The 22,584-nt window shown below is 37.2% G+C and overlaps 1 protein-coding gene across 3 annotated transcripts; it reads right to left on the bottom strand.

Annotated features, from left to right (window-relative positions):
- Window positions 1–810: 810 nt before the first annotated feature.
- Window positions 811–22,460, bottom strand: USP8 (ubiquitin specific peptidase 8). Of its 3 annotated transcripts, none has more exons than XM_042804371.1 (20): window positions 22,330–22,460; window positions 17,126–17,296; window positions 16,318–16,462; window positions 15,751–15,836; window positions 13,403–13,547; window positions 12,727–12,784; window positions 11,821–11,980; window positions 11,379–11,541; window positions 10,000–10,144; window positions 9,581–9,801; window positions 7,855–8,448; window positions 6,480–6,569; window positions 5,804–5,884; window positions 5,135–5,397; window positions 4,297–4,509; window positions 3,579–3,789; window positions 3,015–3,251; window positions 2,346–2,488; window positions 1,846–1,978; window positions 811–1,615 (listed from the first exon to the last, which is right to left on the bottom strand). In XM_042804371.1, exons 2-20 carry the CDS (start codon window positions 17,227–17,229, stop codon window positions 1,430–1,432), a joined length of 3,378 nt encoding a protein of 1,125 aa, XP_042660305.1. In that variant the 5' UTR covers window positions 17,230–17,296; window positions 22,330–22,460; the 3' UTR covers window positions 811–1,429. The 3 variants fall into 3 exon arrangements, with proteins under 3 accessions (XP_042660305.1, XP_042660306.1, XP_042660307.1); XM_042804372.1 differs by having other exon boundaries at window positions 11,821–11,965; XM_042804373.1 differs by lacking the exon at window positions 6,480–6,569.
- Window positions 22,461–22,584: the final 124 nt, after the last annotated feature.

The following is a 22,584-nucleotide window of genomic DNA, read 5'->3' as shown; positions in this document are numbered from 1 at the left end:
TTTTCCAAGTCGAGTCTGTTTTGGCGGGGACAGTTACTGGTGAGTTATCTCTCACTGTCCTTATCGTGCCCCATAAGCCTTTCGTGATATTCTCTCTGCCCTGCCCAGCTGAGGTGGGGAGCGATAGAGCGGCTTTGGTGGTGTCCTGTCAGGGTCAATGCATCCAAATTGTTCTGAGGTGCCTTTCAGAAACTGACAGTAAGATATCAAGGTGAAAGTACAGAACCCAAGCCCTGAGCGTGCATGTTTCAGAAGGGACTAGGGAGATGAAGTGATCATTAATAAAAGAAGGAGAAAGAAAAAGGCTTATTCTAGTGTTGCCATTTGTTTGCAGCTTGTAAGCTTCTGGGAAACAATCCTGGTCTTAATTCCATCAGCAAGACACACACTTGTAGACAGATGAAAGTTCAGAATGTAAGATTTAAGCTTTTTGAATGCCAGCCTAATCAGAGGGAAAACTAAACTAAATCCAGAGCAAGGAAATGCACAAGATGCAACTAAAATAGTTTCTGAACTAATCAGTTCTACACCAAGTAGTATTTTTTTTCATCTGAAGAACCTCTAAACTGTGTGAATATGCTTCAGACTGTCATTATGCAGAATCCTGACCCGTTACACAACTAGCTGAGAATGAAAACACCAAAACCAAACATACATTTAACAGGATATATTTTTAAATAATTTCTTCATTAAGGTTTTTAATGCATGTGTACATGAAAATTTATATTAAAAAATTAAAAAGGAAAATCTTGTTTGTTTCGAATAACTCTGAAGTGCACAAATATTGACAAAAGCCAACAGAAAAAAAAATACAGCTCTGCTTTTTTTATTAAGTAGTGTTGCAATCACTTAGAGCTGGCAAATAAATGCAATCCTCTGAGTTTTAGAGATTCTCACAAAAAGGACAACAGTTTATTATATACATAGTTCTGATGTGCAAGTATGCAATCAATATGTACACTTACATTCCTAACTGTTTACATCATTCTAGAGTATTCACAGTAGAATCAAGCTTAAGGTTAGAAATGTGAAAAGGCCATAACAGTGAAAGAAAAAAGAAAAAAAAAAATCAAGATATGCCTTGGGATTTTAAGACATTTTAAACTACTTGTTAATAGATTTCAGATGACTAAGCTAGAATTTAATTTAATTTTGGAGCAGACTAAAAATATAGTTGTTTTTTAAATAAATGGCAATGCAAATATGTTTTTTAAATGGTTCCACAGATGGCAGTATTACCACAAGCATTATTAATCAGTCTTCTGATTTTTAAGCACTAGTACTGACCAGAAAGAGCTTGCTTGCAGAAAAGCTACTGCAACCATCCCCATAAGTGACTATGTTTGTCCTAGTTTTGCATATTTATATGCATTCCCATATCTACTTTGCTCTTACAAGAAGAAAAGCAGTTTTCTTAACCCACGCTACTTTATGTGGCCATATCCACTGCTCGCTGTTCATAAGAAGTGTAAAAGAGAATATACGCAGCTGAAGATTTCACAGATGATGCTGAGATCTCAGATACTTCATGGTCATCAAACTTAAACCAGCGTTGTTTTGAAGCATTTTTGCAGTAGGCTGTATAGTGCCCTCCATCCAACCCGCCATAATGATTCTGTAAACAGAAGAATTAAAGAATTAATGACCTCAAAAGCTGACGTTTCTTCCCTGGTTAGGGAAATAAACTACAACGTGAGATTTTTGCTAAATACCATTAATTCTTTCTAGAATACAACTTAATCTGCAAGCAAGTAGGTGGCCTGGAATCCTAGATGAATCACTCAGGCAAACCCAAATCTTACCATAAAGACCATCTGAACTTTGAAATGCGACATGGCTACTTACTGATACTGAAAACAGATTGTATCTCTTCAAGTTATTCTTTGGACCAATAACATACTGTGAAAGGTCAAGAGTTTCCAATGGGAAATCTACAGAAGTTTGAAGCTTTTGCTTCCATCTTCCATCATAGGAAAATCTAGAGAATTGAAAAGCATCATTACAAGTTATTGGCTGTTCACAAGCTATTTAAGAATATTAAATGTGTTTGTTTTCCCTGTTTTTAACCAGGATATAACATCAACTAAAGTATTTGGCCCCTGGTTTTTTTAATGCTTGCACATATGTTTCTTAGCACAAATGAAAAGAGATTACTTGTAAAAGTGCCTTGTGAACTAATAAAAGAGGCATCAGATGAAAATAAATTCCTGCAACATTACAACTGGAAATACATCTGGAATGTTCTCTAATTAACAATGGTTAGATATTGCGCTGGAACAATCAATCTCCATCAGAGCCTGGATACTTCAACCTAACTGATTTTCACCAGTCACTGTTTCACTTACCGTTTCAAGTGTACAAGAAGAACAGGTGGTAATTTCCAGATTTCTATTTTTTTCAAAGAATCCCTTCGAGTTTTGCAATGGCTACAGTAAAACCTATTGTTATCAGTGAGCTTCTCCTCTTTGGAAAACAATCTAAGGCATTCCTAAAACAAAATACAAACATAGACTGTGAAGGGCAGGTGTTTATGAAAGTGTAGCAGAAATGTTTGTTTCCTATTTGGTTGTTAATCTGCATCAATTATCTCCGTACTATGTTTCACAAAAATGAGGAAAAGTGAGTTAAATCCATGTGTGGAAGTAAATTTTACTGCATATATTAATTAACTGCAAGTCCTTAAAAATATGCCTACAATATTTTGTTTAAAAACACAAAATATTTAAACTATGAGCTACAAAAGCAAATACTATACATGACTTTTCTGCTACTGTGGCTTCACTATTTCTATCCTGCTTGTATTTTAATACTTTTAAGGAATGACGTACTTTTTTAAACTTTGGAAGAATTAAAAAATAATGAAGACTCAGATCTGTTCATATTTCAGGTTATTGTAAGTTACGCGGGAATACTGACTAACTCCTTCAACAAGAGGCTGAGCAGAAGCAACATCATAATGAAGTCAGACAAATGTTTTTTACTTCAAGAACTGTTTCTTTCCAGTTCCACCATACCTGCAGTGTACATTTACTAGTGGATGCAAGTGGTAATGACAAATACATGAAAGCCTCAAAGGTTCGGGACTTCTTGTGACATGTAAGACACTGCACTGTAGATTTGAACTGGCCTTGAAAGAGTGCCACAATAATGGATTCATTGAGCTGTTTGTGTTTGTGCCAGGCTAGTTCTGCTGCTCTGAAGTCATCTAGATGATCATTGTTTTCTTCCTTGTATCTTTTCCTGTTGTCAGCCTGGATAAGAAGTTTAAACACCATATATTAACATATATAAAGCTAGGAAGTTTCCTCTATAGGCAAGCACATTATTGAGTATTTGCAAGAATATTTAAACATGTCAGTATAGTCATTTATTTCTTATCTAGTTAGGCTTCTTCCATTACTCCCTTCAGCACCCTATACTGTTTCAAACTAAATTCCTACTTAATTCTGAATACTCGCATTTCCTTCTGTACAAGGTTCCAGTAATACAATGATCTAATGAAATATGAAGGTCTTTTTAAAATTTATTTCTCTTGATCATCTGACAGATGTATAATTTGTTACAGGTGTATTGCTTACTTTATTTAGGTCTTCATGCAAGCCATCCATCAGAAAGAGAAGCAGTTCTTGAGAATCCTGTTGGCTATATCCTGCAAATTGGTCATTAATCTTCCCAATTGTAATTTTAAAGTCTTTTGGACTGATGTATTTATACTGTCCTGTCCATAAAGCTTTCATTATTACACCAAACTCTTCAGCCACTTCACCTTTATGCCCCAGGAAATTTGACCTATACAATTAAGCAGACAAAAAAAAAGATTAGTGAGCCCTTCAAAAAACTTTATTTTTTTAAATGTTATTAATTCAAGACATTATCCCAATTTCAAAGTAATTTCTTTAGACCAAGAAAAACTGCCTGTTGGACTGAGTTAAAATTTTTGTCTACTTCGGCACTGTAATTTGGTTACATATTCAAGACTGGGTTGATGGAAAGTACAACTGTTTCCAGCTTGTTTTGTAAGCTGCTATTTAAATATTCTGGTTGGTCTTAGGAGACTCTAGTACACTTATATTTATGAATGTGGTAAGCACAATTTAAGTAAGACTGTCCAGTAAAACTATTTCTTCAGACACACAAATTTTGAGAATGTCAAGACTCTTACAAGTTAGTATTTGTCTCCTACTTAAAAAAACAACCCACCCCACAACACCAATAAGTGATTTTTTTGCATTAACAACTAGTAGATTTTTTTTTCCTTCAAATATAAATTAAAGGATGAGAATAAGAGACTGTTACCTGTTAATATCATCTTGATACAAGTTTCTGTTAAAATAATCAGCCAGGTGAGGCGCATTGCACAGACACTGCAATATGGAATTCATATAGCAAGTGTTCCCTAGATTACGAAGTCCTGTAAGAGCTGGTCCCGATCCCCCAAACACAGGATTAAGATTCCGAATTTGTGATGCAGAGAGTCTTGAAATTTCTGTTTTAGTGTAACAGACTGGTCTGTAAGGAAGAAATTCTTTTTTAGGAGTCTCAGACTTGACAAGGATGTGAATATAAGACAATAGAACCACCCTCCCTCACAGGGAATGAAATATCCTGGCACAAGATGTCACCAATTAGCCATCATTTATGGTATTCAAAAACAGCCAATGCAGTAACGAGATATCCATATGCACTGGCCTATAATGAGGCTGAGTTATATGCTCCATTAGTTGGGTGGTTTGTTGGGTTTTTTTGGTTGTTTTTTGCTTGTTTGTTTGTGTTTTTTTTTTTTTTTTAATAAATTCATATTGAAGAATTAGCTGATTTAACCCCGTTCAAAAAGTGAAAACTCTGCATTTCATAAGCTGTCAGAAGACTGGTATGTAATATGTTAACACAAATACCACAACTTAGAAAGCAACTGTGACCTCTGAAATTCATGTTAATACTTAACAATTACATTAATTCTTAAAAGATATTTGCTCTATACATTGAACTTTTGGCAATGAAATTTAAGTCTTATCACTCTTGCATCCGTTCAAACCCACTTAGAAAATATTAATGAGTTTCAGTTAGTTAAACACAAAAGAAGTCCTATATATTCTCATACTGCATGAGTTATGGTATAACTTATCGAACATACTTATTATCACGATTGACTGTAGGAGTTACAGGAATTCTCCTCTTCTCTTCCTCCTGAATGGCTTGGGTTATATCTGGGGAAGAGTAGGAGCGCTTCAGTTTGGAGTGTTCTCTTTCTCGTTCAACAGTCACCTGTGGTTTGGGTTTATGAGTTGGAGGGGTTGATGGAGGAGTGGATGAAGGAGCCATTTCTGGTGGATACATATGAACAGTATTTGTTGGCGAGTGATAGTAACGAAAGGTTCCAGTGATTGGATCCAGAAACTTGGGGAAAAAAAAACAAATTGTTTCAAAACCAAATAAAAATACATCATTAACTTACCTATTTTTAAATGACTAAGAACAGTGCATGAATTTTTCAGACATTGAGATGTTAACAGTCATGACTAGCCTCAATACTTAATCAATTAAATTTACTGGAAGGCACCACTTTCATCAAAATGCATATTAAACAGCAACTGCTTAGTACCAGAAACATCAGATGAACTCTCCTAGGTTCGTTACAAATAATGTTAAAATTTAGAAAATAGGCATGTGGAAGTTGAAGGAGAATAAATAATTAAAAAAAAAAAAAAATCAAACAAGATCTAGCTTAGAAATAAGACACAACTGAAATGCATTACAAGACTGCACAAGGCAACACAACTGTAATATAAGAATAGAAAGTTACCTTTGCCCAGCCTGCAGGCAGTCCTGGAATTATCCTTCCCATTTCTTCACTTCGTGCTCTCATTAATGGCTCTCGCTGAGACTAATAAATAAATAGAAAGGTAAGGCACATACAGTTACTTATGCAGAGCAGCAAGCTGCCTGTGACTTCCCAATATAGTTACATAAATAAATGCAAAACAGTTCAATAAGAAATCCTTGATTATAGCTGGAAATACGATTTATTGTAATGGTAATATAGTACTACTATTTTCTATCCAATCTAAACAAAACCCGTTTGTTGACATCCAGAAAAAAAGGACAGTTCAGTCTCACAAAAGTCTGGATACTCAATTTCTTCCCTAAAGAAGCTACTGTATTAGGAATACATGCCTGTGTTAAACACATAAGGGTGATCTTCCTTTCAAAGCAGTACATGAGGGAGTATGCATAAGATGACAAGTGTGGAATGCTTGTTAATGCTATCAGAAACATATGAAGACTTCTAGTGAAAGCTTCAAATGTTTTTTTTCAGATTAATATGGCTAATGAAAAAAAGCAAAGAGCTGTAAACACGGCACAGTAATTTCTTAAGATGGTGACTAAAAATTGAAATGAGGTGGAATTTAACATAATAAAGTAATCATAAAGCATCTGTGCTTGATTGGTTTTGGCTACATACGATACACTGTATTTACTTTAAGTCTTTCAGTATCTTGTTCAGAATCCTCTCTAAGGGGTCCTGGCTTTTGAGCTCCACTGTCTGGTTGTCCTTTAACCCCAGTTTGCTGTAAAAGATTTTAAGAGAAGGCTTTTAATTTTCATCTGGAATGTCAGTAAAGAATGCTGATAAAGCAAAAGAGGGAAAAAGCAAAGTTAATTTTCTTTTTTGGTTGTTAAATGCATGTGTCACAAAGAAGTGGTTAGAGCAGGTATATATACATCATTTTCATTCTTCCTAGTCTATATGATTGGCAAGTTGCTAGTATACCCTTTGTAGCTGAATGTTGTATTAAAGAAGACAGTCTGTTACACAGTTTCAAGAGTTCAGAAATAATGTGCAGAAGTTCCACCTACACTACACTTTCCCCTCTAAAAGCTGTGGGTTTTACAATTGTTTTTAAATGAAAGATTTTTTCCCCTTTTACGTCTCACTGTGACAAAGCCTCTTCATGAAAAAGGTGAGCCATGAAGCCAACATTATGAATTTATTTTCTAATGAATCATTTTGGGATTATGTGAAGCTGCTCTGTCAGTCAAAAGCTCAAGAATGACCATGCTAAGGTTGCCCAGGAAGATTTATTTTAGCTTCCTTATGCATTTGCATTACGTAAGCATCAAAGTTTGATCAAGTAACAACTGCAATTGCAAAGGGAGAGAAAAATATCCTAATGCATGTTGTTGAGAAATGTTTTTTAAGACATCTGTTCTGTTATTAACTCAGCTTCACAAATGGCTCCTGTTTCATGATCAGATATTTTTACACTCAGAAATTTTGGATTTTTTTTAAGAATCTGAGGAAAGAGGGAACTGTGACACCCCTCGCCCCTCAAAGAACTGGAACTATACTGTTCTCAGAAAAATTACTAGATTGTAACATTGCTTTGCTTCCTATGCCAGTCAACAAAATCCTGCTATATCAGCATTTATGCAGCTGGGGGCACTAATGAGTTTGTTATGATAATATAATTCTGTCCCTAGCATGTGTTACAACATTATAATACACTATACTGGGCTGGTACAAGACATAAAACCACCATGCCTCTATTTTTGAAACACAGGATTGCAGCCTGTGAACTATTCCTTTTAGCTCCATGTTAGTGGGAAGTTTTATTATCCTATGGGGATTCCATACTGCCCACCTACAAGCAAGAATCAAGGCTGTTTTGCAAAAAAACCCCACATCTATTTGTGTCTTAGTTTTAACTTTCTCCTCTACGTTTATGTAAAAATGGCCCAAATAAAAAGCCAATGTTGTATTTAAAATCTCTACATTGATGCTAGAGTAAGCACTCACAAATCATCCTGAATAATTACTCCACATTTGGTGATGGTTTTCTCTTTTTCACTAACCTTGCCTGAAATAGTCACAAAGGTCTGAGATGCATCGCCTGGTGCCCGTCTCTGCATTTCTGGTGTTCGAGTTCCCTTTTCTCTTTCTTCCACAGATATTTTGTCAATCTCAATCCTTTTTGCACCAATGCTTTCTAGTTCATTTTTATTTTGCTTTTTCGCTTCCATTGCTTCTTTGCGTGCTCTTTCTTGTTCCTTTTCTTCCTGTTCTCTTTTTATTTGTTCATCCCTCTCCTTCTGGTCTCTGTCTTCTTTGGATTGCTGTAGTTTTTCTTTGTGTTCCTTTTCTTTTTGTTCTTCTTTTGCTTTTTGTTCTTGTTCTGTTTCTCGCTTGAGCCTCTCTTTCTGTTCTTCTTGTTGCCTCTCCCTAAGTTCTTTTTCCCGTTTGTTTTTCTCTAACAGAGCAGCAGTTTCTGCATGTACACGACTTTTTTCTTCTTCTGTCAGAGCACTCTTTGCATCACATAATGGCTTTGTGGACCGATCTGGAACTATTCGTCCATTTTCAACAGGCTGGCTGTCACTGCCTGTACTTTGAGACTTTGGTCTATTTTCATCAGGGATTTTTAGTGAAGGCTTTTTAGTGCGATCAACCTGTAACACAAAGCGTAGAATTACAATTCATTACAACTATTACTTCTCTGTTAGCTAAGCTTTTTCTAAGTGATATTTCTAAGAGAATAAAGATGATATAAATTTGACTTCTGCCAGAAAGATAGTGAACTTTCAATTTCAGTAAATCTGGCAATTCAAATTGCTTGTTAGTAAAATTAGGTATTCACTTAACTTCTAGATGTGAGATAAGAATCAACAAACCCTACAGAACCATAAGGACAGCATTAAACACTGATTACTACAACTCTTTCAGACTTTCAAAGGTGAACATTTTAGGGCAATCAGGCAGCCTAATTTGGGCTTGGCACTCTCAATAATGTGCTAGATCATGTGATTAAGTCAGATCTGCTTGATGGGAAGAGGTATTTAAGAATGGCTTATGCTTAAGACCTGGGACAGCAAGTTGTTTCTGATGGTGAAGTAGAATATGCTAAAGAATGCGCTAAAGAAATAAAAGCTTGTTTGGTTCAGAGAATAGCAGAGCTAATGCCTTTAAAATTTAAAGTTTAGGGTCCTTTACCTGAAATCTGTATTAAAGGCAATATCTAGAAGGGTGAAAATGAAGAGTTTGACTTTAGCCTTGCCTCCTAAGGAAAACATTATTTTAGTGCAAGGACTCTATAAAGATGTCTTTATAAAGTTTTGTCTGCATAAAAGGAAGAAACAAATCCCTATACTTTCACTCCTGGGCCAAGAGTGACAAACCACCTATATGACTTATTACGAAAGATACAGCTGCTGGAAAGCAGACCTTTGGAATAGCCAAGGTAAGCCATGACCTAATTGCCGTTCCTAAAATTCATCATATATGTCTTGAGTAGAAAAGTTTGCTTACAGATTTTCTGAATTAATGATTGATTCCTGATCTTCAATTTCTCAGGTGCTCATCTAAAAATATTCATGAAAAGGTTTGCAATTATGTTAAATATATTCAGTTTCTGTAGATTAGCTACCACAGCTTCACAGACCACCAATAGTCTGTACCAATATAGTTGTGTACAAGGCTTAAAGAAATACTGAGTATGTTTCCTCGTGGATTTAAGCTTCTACATGTGGTGGGTCTCTAATAGATTAACCACATACTAACTCTGAAAAATGAAACACAACTTACTTCAGGGATACATCTTGTAATTGATACTGGATTAACTACAAGTGAACTGTCAGATTTTGGAACAGCAGCATCCTGTATGTTTGGTCTGTTAAGCGATTTTAGTCTCTCTTCTAAATTATCTCCTGTTTCTTCGTTTTCCATCACTTCTGTTGGAGAAGGCTTTATAGCAGCAACAGCTGGAACAGGAGCTGGCTCTTCCAGAGATGGATATGTAAAATCCACTTTAGGAGGGGAGAGAGAAGGGAAACATGAGAGAGCTCTTAAAACAAAAACACAAAAGCAAACTAACCCCCACGTTCCACCCCAAAATTTAGATTTAGCCAGAACAAGGACATCCCACACATAATCTGATTGAGGTAAAGATACATCCGGTAATTATAAACACTTGGGGGGGAGGGGAGGTTATCCTTTATACTTACAAGAAACAGTCACTGCTTCACTCCTGATATGCTGAGGTGGAATTACTTTTGCATTTGTTGTATACTGGGGAAAACAAAGGAGCCAGTTTTCATAACCTCCTTCTAGAATTAAAGGTTCATTCTGCAGTATAGTTTTGCTTTCCCACTACAAGGAAAAAAGTTCAAAATTAAATTATTTAAAAATAGAAAAGGAACTTTTACATCTTAACCATATCATTGAAATTTTGGTGTCTAGTCATTACATTGAGACAGGTTATTTTTGAGATTTTTAAATAAGAATTAAACAGGCTGTGAAACTCCTTTGGGGAACAGGGATCCTCTTTGTGTTTGGAGATTGCCCAACACAGTTTGGTTCCCGGCCCTACCTACAACAGGATCTGAATATTTCCAGTAAAGAACCTCTTACTACTACTTCAGGCAATGATCCTCCATGCAGAAAAATATTTTTATTATAGTATTTGCTTCACTTTCTTATCTGATAAATTTGCTGAGTGATTAGGGGCATTGGCTTTAGAAAGCATAAGGTTAACTTTCTGAAAAGCCCTTGAGAGTTCAGGCCTCAGACTGCCCTTCTCTTGAGGTTCTCAGTATTAGAACATGAACAAGGCAGACAGGCTCAGAGAATATTCTGTAAAGCAATAGCTAGGGAGAACTGCCTGAACTATCTCTGAAACTGAGTCTTGAATGTTTAGGTGACAGAAAGATGTATAGTCTTTCACAAGAGCCATCTATATAAAAAGTACAAACAACACAGCCATAGCCAGAGTTCTGACTCAAAAATATTGAGTGTCTGCTTAATATTGAGTCTATAAGCTTCCCTCACTGCTAAAGTTAAAATTTAAACTCATGTTTCTCTAAAAGTTACATTCAATAATGCAGAAAAGTTAACCCATGCTCAAAATATTTCTGGGGTCTCGTTCACGGAAACTCTTCTGTTCTAGGAAGCGCCCAACTGACAGGACTGCAAAGCAGCCAGCCTTCTTCAGTCTGCCTATGCAGGTGGCCAGCCAGTTCCCATGAACAAGGAATTACAGTTGCTCATACAGGAAAGAGGGTGACAATGTTTCTGGCAAACAGTACCAGGCAGTTTCCCAAATAACGCTGTCAGCCAAGAACTTTAAGTTTATGAGCTAGTTGTTGAGGAGGGGAGTTATATTGTTCCGCTGTTTACCTATTTAATAAATTATACTGTCCTCTACTAGAGCACAAGCATGGGAATGTGAAACTTCATACTATACTTGTGCTATCAAAATAAGCAGTCTTTGAAAAATGAACCAAGATGTTTGCCTGAAGTAAGTCTTCCATATACTTTGCAATTATATGTGCTTTAAAACCTTATTTATTGAGATTAATTAATATAAAATGTGAAACTTGCCAACCTTAAAAAGCGCATCTTTCAGGCTCTGGAGAGTTGTTCCTAGCTTTAAGTCTTCGGCAGAACTAAACCAGTCTAGCAGTATAACATAATCAAAGTGTCCTCTTCTCTTCCATGGATTTCTAGAATCCTCTGGAAGTCTAGCTTCAATCCAATTAGCAGTAACTCTGAAATGTATTAACATGCATTTAAAGACAAATGTACAAATAACGTTTTGTTCAACAATATATAATCCATGTAAGTTTATGTGCTTGGATAAAATAAATATGCTCTGGCTTGAAGTCAGTATATGCAAGAACAGAGCTGTCCAGATACATCTCACTCACTGATATATATCAGGGACTCCAAAACTAAGTGTACAAGATTTAAAAGCATGTAATTTTTTTCAGTCAATTTATAAAATAATAAAATTAAGTATTTTACTATAATTTAACATTATATCATACCCAGGACTGATAGCTTCTTCTGGGACACTGATAGATCTTGGAATACAGGATTCCTGATAATCCTTCAATCTTCGAGCATCCATTATAATCAATTCAATATTTTTGTCTGACATCATTGCAAACAGTTTCTCAGCTGTGATGGCTCCTTGAAATAGAGAAGCTATTAGATGTAAAAAGCTACATTATAAATGGAGATAGCTATGATCACATCCGACTTGTGCAGTCAGGACTGCAAACAGATGAAACAGACCAGAAAAGTCCCACAAAGTCTTGGAGGTAAGACACAATAAACATATTGGACCTTTTGCTCCCTCTACTGTAGTGATTAGCACCTGACTTGATGAGTTAACAATAATTTGATGAATTAACAATAACAAACACTTCAGTGATAAACTAATTTAACTTTTTGTGGTCCCATTTAAATCAATCTAAATAGGCAAGTATTTGTAAACTACATTCTGCAGATGTTCCTCTTCAGTTAAGAACCCTAGAGAACATTTTCACATATTTATTACAGGAACAAAAACCAGAAGGTTGGGAGGGGAAAGGAAGAAGTTCTTAGTTAACTGAGAAAGCTGTCACATTTCAGTCTTGCCTATGTTTTTTCTTATCAGTTCAGGAGATATTTTCCTTTCTTATTTGACTGCTTTAGGGCTAGTTCAGCTTTGGGTATTAAATTGTTGAAAAACTAAGTACAGCTTTCTCAGTTCAAGAGAAGTGATGAAGGCTGCAATACAGAGCTTAATTAATTACTGAATCACTGTTACTGAAATGCAGGATACTAGAATTTCATCAAAATACTCTGACTGTGAAATAACCCCTTAAAAGAATTGCAACTTCTTAGGTGATGGGTGCATAGCCATATGGAGACCTTTTTCACATCTGTGTAAACATGGCATCTCTTACCGCTCAGATTGTCAGACTGATCCTTTCTTTCCAGTGAATGCTTCCTCTCACCATTAATCTGTGTTGTATGGAAAAACAAAAGTTAGTTTAATATCTAATACTCGGAACCAAGGTGGCCAACAGACACTGACTCTCACAGAGCTTGAATGAAACTGGTCAGACTTTAAGCCACAGGAAGAAACCTAGAAAAGGGAAGCTTCTAAAGATGTGCTCACAAATGTACTAAAAAGATACCAAGTTTCCTGCTCTACCTAGACAGAAACCAGTTAAAAAGGCAATACAACCTAGGACAGCATCATCTGCTAGATTAAATTAATGAAGTACTTGTGGAGAAATTAGTTTATTTCCACACCATTGCTGAAAAGTCAGCGCTTTCCTAAAGAGGAGACGTTATCCATAACATCAGCTATTATCATTATCTTGGGTTTCTTACACTAGTTAGTTCTATTATAAAACAGAATCTGATTTTACAAAAAAAAAAAAAAAAAAGAGTTTGCTGTGCAAGACTTGGAGGTTGGTAGGACTCAACATCTTTCAAAGAAGGGTTATGGGGAGTGTAAGCTCATTTAAAGAAAACATGATTTCGAACAGCAAATAGCTATTAGTAGAGATCAAATGTTAGATTAAAACTATACATTTAAACTGAATTAGAGAGTTTGTAAACATCTTCAGATACCCTTTGGCTTTTTCCTTTGGAATCCACAGCACTTTCTGTATAGTTTTTGGCTGAACTCTTTCCATCATCTTTAGGTTCTTGCTTTTTCTGCAGCTCTTGTCTGTCCCTCTCTTCAAGTTTTTTTCGAACTTCAGCTTCTTCATATCTATTGAGAAAAAAAGGCTTGCCTTTTCAATATTGCATTATTGGCTAGCCTTGGATAATTAACATCAGAATTATCAAGTCTTCAGGAGGGGGAAAAAAACCCCAAACATATTTAAAGTTAAAAAAAAACAAAAACAAAAACAACCAAAACCAAACAAATGTGGTATCAATTTTTATATTTCCAACAAACCCCATTTTCCTCCGTGACTGCATGATATGACTTCTCCCACTCTTGGGTTGGTTTTATTATTCTTAAATGCTGTTTTGGGTCCTATTTCAAAGCCATTGCTCTTAAGCATAACTCATTTTTCTTCTCTAAACCTAGAGTCATTCTTAGCTACAGTGTCACTAAACACAGTAAGTTTTTCATTTCATAGAGGAAAGAGTAAGTGTTGGTGACCTACAGGTAAACTTCAGTACACTATAACAATCATCCAAGGTATTTTATTTGGTTTTGCAACAGAGCCAACAACAACAATTAGCAGTAAATTAGCTCAGTTATCTAAATTTAATTTTTTCTGAACACTGAACCATATTAGTAATTGCTCATTATAATCACATGTTGTCTAGTCAGGATTAGAATTACAGTGACAATATAGCTGTATTTCCTATCAAAAGTATGGTGTTAATAAACTAATCATTAAATCAAATTCTGCCTCCAAGTCTACTCCACTAATTTGCCACTAATAGGAAGGAGGCTGAAAGTCTGTAATTTTTTTTTTTAAACAGGCATCTTGATTTGGCAGAGGCATCGTAAATTAGAACAGAGTATTTTGTTCTCATTTGGAATTAATGGCACTAAAGCATATTTCAGATTTTAGTTTAATTCAGTCAATATGGGATATTTACCCATCAATTTCCCATTTACATTGTTGAAGCACATGGTAGGTCATTTGTGTAGGTATTCCTGCTCCTATACAAATGATGCTTCAGCAGCTCCACTTTTAGTTAACAATTAACATTCAAACTATTTGCTGGCCTACTGCCTAGAGAAGAAATGATGCAAATAATTTCCCTGAAACCACTTCTGTAGTTACACAGAAGTCATGTTCATTTGTACTCCCTTTAAATATATATACATTTCGCTGAGAGTAGTTGAAAGTTATTGTGTCAATTTTCAAAACTCTGTTCCTTTCATAAAAAGCCCTGAGTTACTAAACAATGAGTCTCTAAATAATTTTGGGGTTTTTTACAATTCTATCAGTGTTTATTCTTACAGTGAATTTGTAGCTCTGTTGAACTGTCAGACTCTTAACTAAAAATAAGGAAAACCTAAAGATTGTTTCATGCATAGTATCATGAGACATTTTTGGAAAGTCTCTTCATGTATGTGTAACTACACTCTTATTTCCTTGTTCACCTAAACTAACTTTATGGATTAAGCACTTCGAAAGGCATAGGATAAGCTTTCACACTAATATTTGGGCAGGGCAGGCATGGGAAGGGAAATGTGCCTAGCTGAAAGGCAAGAGTTAAAAGGGGTGAGAAAGTTGCTAAGGATGCAAGCAGGTAAGGCTAGAAGCAAGACATACTGCACAAAGTATCACCGAAAGACAGATTCTACCTTGCAACTTCTTAACGACTCAATTTCATGGTTTATGGCACAAAGACATATAACTTGACAGTTTTAAGTGAGCTACCCAAAAGCCTGTTTGCATCAGCTCAGTCATGCACTGGTAAAACACTGCATTTCCATATACATATCTGCACGTGGCAGAGGTAGAGAAAAGGTGTAGCAGCTAGCTAAAGAATGCAAAAATGTGTTTTGTTAGTGTGAACTAAATCCACGCTAGGAGGACTTTTTAGTATATGTAAATATTAGGAACATTCATTAGTATATTTGGTTTCAGATGACCCTATGATGAATAGGGTAAAGAGGAAATGGCTCTTGATCCTCTCTAGTGTTCATATAGTTTATATCTTGTGGTTTCTTTTTATTAGTAATTAAACAAAAATAGGAGACAATATCAAGAAATCATAGTTACCAATGACAGAGACACTGTATACAGTGGCAAGTTACTGGAGATGTATCTCTAATAACAGACTTTTGTGGATAAACTATTTAAGCTCTGCAGACGTGTGGGTATCTAAGGTCTACTCAAGTGCAATCCCTTATAACTAAATAGCATGAAAACCTGCCATGGCACAGGTACAGGCTTCAGGTATAATGAACAATATCTTATCTATTAACTGTATTCACGTACCTGAGTTTGAGGCTGTCTGACAGTCTTTCAGCTTCTTCAATAGCTTTTTTTAAATTTGTAGGTCCAAGAATTGAATGAAAATAATCCTAAAATTACAAGCATCACCCCACATATTAGTAGCACAGCTTAATAATGCCTACTTCCATGCATATCAAGAGCCACTAATATACAGAGAATTGGCATTATAATGATATTATTGCCAACAAAAGGAACTGTTTTGAATCAAAATAGTTTCCTCTCAAACATGAGTTTATAAGTAAAATTGTTCTATAGCACTAATAAATAAAGGCTAGGCAGGTAACTGCACCAAAAAACATTTGAATGGGAAAGATGGAATACCTTTCCCTGAAAAAAATATTCACAGGTCTCACAATTTACATATTTTGTGTATTAAAAGCAAACTGTAAAAGCAATTAACAATACACTTGTCAAAAATAGGAAGGAAAAAATATCATAATATAGTTTATTTAATACCAGTGTACTCCTCTGAAATGTGCATTAGTATAATTCTCTATACTTCTAAAACTTCTCCCAATTCAGAAGAGGTCAGTCAGAAAACTTTTATACCTGTTGTTGCTTAAAATCAGGTCTCTTTTTAATAAAGTTATAAACAGTCACATATTTCATATATAGGATGTAAGCTTTCTCTTCATCTCGGTCCAATCTGCTTTCCTCAGCTGCCTTGAAAATCTTAAGGGCGCTCTGCACGTAACTGAAATCAGAGGAGTAAAGCATGTGATTGACTTGTCCCTGAACACTTTTTCATTACAAGATGACATTTTAAGTGTTCACAGCTTCTGCCCATGTCTTAAGCATCTGATTTTACCAGCTTAACATAAGGCTTTCATTAAATATGAATTACAATCATGCTCCTCCAAATAATGTTTCTCTTTGTTAGTTTACTAGCCTTATTTAAAATATTCCATAATTAAATAGCATACTGATATATGGAAAAAAGTACTTTTCTAAAAATAACATTTTTTTTGGAGGAAAAACTAATTCACAGTAAGACAAAATTAAACTGTTGATTGTCTTAAAATGCTAGAGGCAAAATATTTTCTATTCACACATTTGCTAAAGGTTTTATCATTTTTAAGAATTTGCATTTATGTAGTCTTTTCTCAAAGTATGCAAGCTTTCATGGGCATCATGCTCTGTCCAAGTCATGTTTTGACACTATGTCAAGTTACCTTCTGTAGGCAGCAAGCATATCCAATGTGATAGTTGAGAGATGCATAGATAAGACTATCAAAGATTTTATATCTAACAGAAATAATTGATGAAATTCAGATTCACAACACAGTTGTTCTGGAACCTGCGCAGTAGAGTAGCACTAATACTTCTAATATGAATCCAAATCAAGTAAAATATATACCTCTTTGTACTCGTCTTTTCAGGTTTTATTTCTGTCTTCTTGTTGAGATCTTTCAATGAAGTACAGAGATATAGCTCCTTAGGTACAGACGCCACAGCAGGCATGTTAACGTTGTTACTTATGTCCCTTTTAGGATGGTACAACTTCTTAGAAGTCTCTATCAATATTTTTCTGGGGGACAAAAAAAAAAAGTGGGGAGAGCCCAACTGTATTCCAGTGAGTTTTAATACAGTTATAGTTACCTGTGTGGGGTTATTACCTAATCTATCTCACCTCATGTGAGCTAACACTAGATGAAAATGGAGTGGCTGAATAGTTCACAGTATAAATTAACCTTCCCAAAGTAATGGGAATATTTGAAACCACTCTAGGTAATTTATCAAGAATGTTAGCAATATGTTACTAACAGAAGAATAAAAAAATAATAAGAAAAGAAATGCTGACTTAAGAATGTTCAAAACCATCATATCCAACAAATGCATTCAACTGTAACACCAGTAAGCATATTATAAAAAAATCAGTTGACTTTACTCTGAAATTAGTAATGGATAATTATTTTAGTTTAGCATAAACTGCTGCAAATACACACTATACCCTTGGAAAGGTGACTTGTAACATCTTGGTAAGAGACAAATTGAGAAAAGGAAGTTAAAGTCAACTTGAAACTTCTTGAACATGATGTAGGTCTTAAACTCCTAGGTACCATTGTCTTTCTGTTCTCACTTGGAAGTGGTCTCTAGGTAGCCACAAAATAGTTAAGCACAGTTTGGCCAGAGGCGGCTATTACATCATCTTATCTGACATTCTGTGTACAGCAGTTCATTAGGTCTCATACAGATAGTCTAACTAAAACTCTTTTAATCTAATACATGGTAAACTATTTTCGCCCTTGGGGGTGGCAGGGGAGGAACTGAGCTCCCCTTCAAGTGGCAAGACATTAAGGTGCTAGCAACTGAAAAAAATAAGGGGAATTATTTAGAAGGAAGGTGCTCAAATGATTCCAACAAATAAATTATTTCCTCGTAGTGAAAATCCAAATGACCCTTGACAAGATAAAGGTAGGGTATTTCCCTTCCATGCTCAAGGTGGTGATCAGCATGACAAGTGTGACCAAAAAACCATCAGCCAGTGACCTCAGAGTGAAGTTTCACCCAACTGAATCGATCTGTAGCTGACTGCCACCAAATAAGATGGTCCTGATTTTCTTCCCTCATTCTCATTCTGGTCTGGTATGTGTCCAACCTCTTATTGAGCCAATTCAGCTTGGTGAAAGAAAGGCTATGCAGCTTGTGCACAGAGAGCAGTCAATGTGTGCAACCAAGAATGAGAAGCCAAGACGGGAACACGATCTCTTCGCATCGCACATAGCTGTCATATTCTTTCAAGTATCACTGCATATAGTATCACTAGGTTGACTGTTCTTGGTCTAGGAACTGGTTATCAAATAAAGATACTAAGTTAACCCAAACTATAAAACCCAAATGCAAAAATAAGATACATGTCTAATGATGATTTGTTGGTTTAAAGTCTGGCATGCCAAGGTCAGACTAAGCAATATCTGCTAGATAACTTACTGCTTGAACACAGATGCTGTACTTGCTAATTTCCAATTACATAGCAACTTTTCAAAGTTGATTAACTTGTCAAAAATACTTCCTTAGAAGACTGATTTTCCAGCTAATTCTAGAAAGTAAATAACGAAGTCCTCAAATGCTAATATTAATACATAAAATTAAAAATATATCCCATACCCACGCATCTCAAAGCATTGTCTTCCCTATATAAGGTGGTTTATGTTCAACTTTAACTTTCAGGGAGATATTTAGGTGCTGGAAAGCAGGTAGAAAATTCATTATAACAACTGCATTCAGCAGAAATCAAACACAGATATACCCCATGTCTCAAAGTGAAGGACCCTGCCAATCTGAAAGCCTTTTTGCTTAAAAGACATACTTTTTACAACCTCATAGAATTACAAAGAAAAGCTTCAATCTTATTAAGATTTTAGCATTGATTTTCTAATCCTACCTTCAGAGCATGTGTTTACCTGGCTTTCCCCCCCCCTCCCCAGAACTGTAAATAGACTTTTTCTTTGAAGCTCTAAGTCCTTTCTAAATATATCTTCAACGTTTGCTTTGTTGTGTAACCAGTAACCAGTATTTTCTTAATCTTAAGTGGCAGCATTTGGTTATGTTCTGACAGAATACTGTAACTAAATATGTAGTCCAAAAAAGATACATATTAATATAACATTACTGTGTCTGTGTGCAAATGATGAAAAAACCCAACATTATGTGGAAGATGAACCATTTAATGGAAGGCAAAAGATGCTAGTAAGTTCTCAAGTGTTGCTGACACACCTTGATACAGGCAGCTATTCTGGAACCTCATCCATACCAGTGTAGAACTAACAGATAAAAGCCACATCTGAATTTTGGTACAGAACAAAAATTGGCTTTAGGTGTTTTCCTGATAGTTACTAAATTATAACTGCAGGTCTTTAAATTGCCAGACAAGTTCAATGCTGAACTTTTATTTCATGATCTGAACAAATTTCTATACCTTTTTTTAAAACATGAGCTATTAATCACAGTATATGATGAATGAGGTATTACTCTTTGACCTCCCACAGAACCATTATTCATAGAATATGCTACAGCAAACCGAGTAAGAATGGATTAGGAATAACATTTTCTAAATTTTTGTTTAAAGATCAAATTCTGGACGGCCTTCTTAACAGATTTAGATATAGCATATGTCATAAAATTGGTATGAGATTTCAGTTGCAGTTTCTAATTCATTAACTATGGAACTATAACTAGCATATTCAGTTTTATGCATCAACAATCCCCTAACTGGATTTTAGTCAGTAGTGGCCTACAGACTGACCACTAGTTGCCAGTTGACTGCTCAGCCTTAGCTCATAAGGACCTTTAAAACTCCTCAAGCTTCTACTAAATTTTAAGATTTGCTTGTACCTTGGTTTTCCCTTAAATGAACGAGGTTTGTTGTGGTGGTTGTTTTGTTGTTTTTTGTTTTCTTTTTTTTTTTTTTTTTTTGTTCTTTGAGCAGGTTTCAGGAAGACTATGATTTCAGAATCCAAATCACCTCCTTCATATATAAATATAAGCAGCCAATCTTGAACACAAGTCTTTCCAGATATGTGATTCCGAACTGGCCTGGTCTCAATAGAGGAATCCAGCGAAACAAGTTGCACAAATAAAGATGTTCAGGAGCAGTTAACATATAACAATGAAATGCATGGAGATAGACCAGCTACTGCAAGTTCTGTGCAAGGTCTGTATTTGTTTCCACCAGAGGAGCTGCAATGAACTGTACTTTCTTATCAGAATCGCATCCATTTTATCAGGATAAACTCTTGCTGCCTCAGGATGTACTGACTACAGTGTGTTCACTTGTGCCAAACATTCTATTTCCCTCCACAGATAGATCACCATATCAATACAGTTGCAACACTGAGGTACTGATGAACCCTTCCAATTACGTATGTGGATATTTCATACATCTCTAAGGAAGAGACACATCTTCTTTCCCAGCAAGAAAAGAGAACTGGATCATAAAACCATGAATACAAGGGACCGAAGAAGCTGTAATCACTGAATCTACTATCAGTCAACTCTGTGAGGAACATGAAACAACCTATTTCAGGCTGTCAACTTCTTTCTTAAAAATTAAGATAAAATTCAAAACTGTGGATCTTTTCTGTCCCCAGCCGAAGTATTACCTTGGGCTCCTTCTTCACACTTACGAGTGCTGAAAACCAGGCCAATACCCCCAAAATATATGGGGAAGTCATGCATGGATGTTTATGGGTATTTAAAATACTTAGAATGGATAGTTTTACCCTGACAGGGAAACATACCTGTTGGTAACAGGTTTTTCAACATCTAATTATCACGCCTATTTTACTAAGGATATGAGTAAGCTTTAAATGGAATGACCATAGCAAGAACAATGCACAGAAGCAGTTATATTGAAAGCAGCATACACTAACACAGTCTGAAATAACTTGACATGCTAAGTACTGTGCATCACCAATTCAGGTATGTAAAAGTGTTATTCACTTATTTTTGTCTGTAAGACTTGAACAAATGAGAAACGGGTTTCTCATGAGCATTAAGCTCCTCAGTTCTCTTGGAATTAAGTTTTACTGTCGGTACTCTGTACACAAGAGTTGCTTTTGTTAAAATTATCAATGTTAATCTAGAGATACAGTATTTTAACACAACAGAACTACACAATCAATCACTTCAATAATTTTGCTGAGTGCCACCAGTCATCATGGCAGTAACACGTTGCAGTCTGCCTTTGGCCGTGAACCGTGCTTAAACTACCTGCACTGCCAAGCTTGAGAACCAATTTTTGCACGGTGATAAAATCCTTTCTTACAGTTTGCTCATCCAATCCAACAGCTTAACCGAGGGAAGACACTACTACAAAGTTAAGTTGCTTCAAAAAAAAAAAAGTTGGTAAGTTGGATGTTATACAGGAGTTACTCAACATGAACGTTATTCTAAGTAAGAATACAAATAGTTTCACTTATTATTTAGATAAATGAAAGTCTGCAAAGAGTATGCAAACAGTATCGGTGACAAGAAGCCGGGAAGGTGACAGAGAGGCTGGAAACTCCTCCAAGTTTATAACTAGGCCGTTACGAACGCTGCGGCGCCTCGCTGCGGGCCCGCGACCCGCTGCGGCGGGCCCGGCCGGTGCTGTGGGCGGCTCCATGACACCGCACCCGCCGCCTCGCCCGCTCCGGCCGGCGGAGCGCACCCGGGGCAGCGCTGTCTCCGCGCCGCCTGGCCCCGCCCGCCCGCGGAGCCGCTTCCCTCGGCCCCTCTCCCGCGTCACCCCGGCCGGGCTGCGGCGGGGGGAGGGCTGCGGGCCGCCCAAGGTCACAGCGCCGGCACCGGGCCGGAGGGTTGCCGGCTCCCCGCGGGGCCGGGCCGGACCAGGCCCGATCCCGCCCCGCACGGCCCAGCCCGGCTCCCCCCGCCTCCCGCCGCGCCTCGAGGGCCGCCTTCCCACCGCCCGCACTGCGAGACCGGGCCCGGGTCTCCCCTCCAAGGACGCCCAGCCCCTCCCGCCGCGGCCGGAGGAGGGCGTGAGGCGAGCCCGCCTGCCCTGCAGGCCTCGCTCCGCCGACGGCCCGGGCGCCGCGGCCGGCCCGGCTGCGTACTCACCGCTGCGGAGACTCGCTGCCTCAGCCCGCCGGCCCGGGGCAGGCCCATGTCCGAGCACGGCTGCCGAGGAGACGCTACGCGGCCATGGCTGCTGAGGCGGACCGCGGCGGTGTTCCTCCTTCCTTCCCTCCCTCCCGGGCCTCCGCTCCCCCGCGGAGGCGGGGACTCTCCGCGGCCCTATCCGGGCCGCGGGGCCGGACACGGGACGCGCAGGGACGCGGCGGGAGCCTGGCGCTTGGCCGCTGCCCTGCGGAG

The sequence above is a fragment of the Tyto alba genome, unplaced genomic scaffold (assembly GCF_018691265.1).
Source record: "Tyto alba isolate M040663 unplaced genomic scaffold, T.alba_DEE_v4.0 Super-Scaffold_41, whole genome shotgun sequence".
In the NCBI taxonomy this organism is placed as follows: Eukaryota; Metazoa; Chordata; class Aves; order Strigiformes; family Tytonidae; genus Tyto; species Tyto alba.
This window is presented reverse-complemented; position numbering and strand designations above follow the sequence as displayed.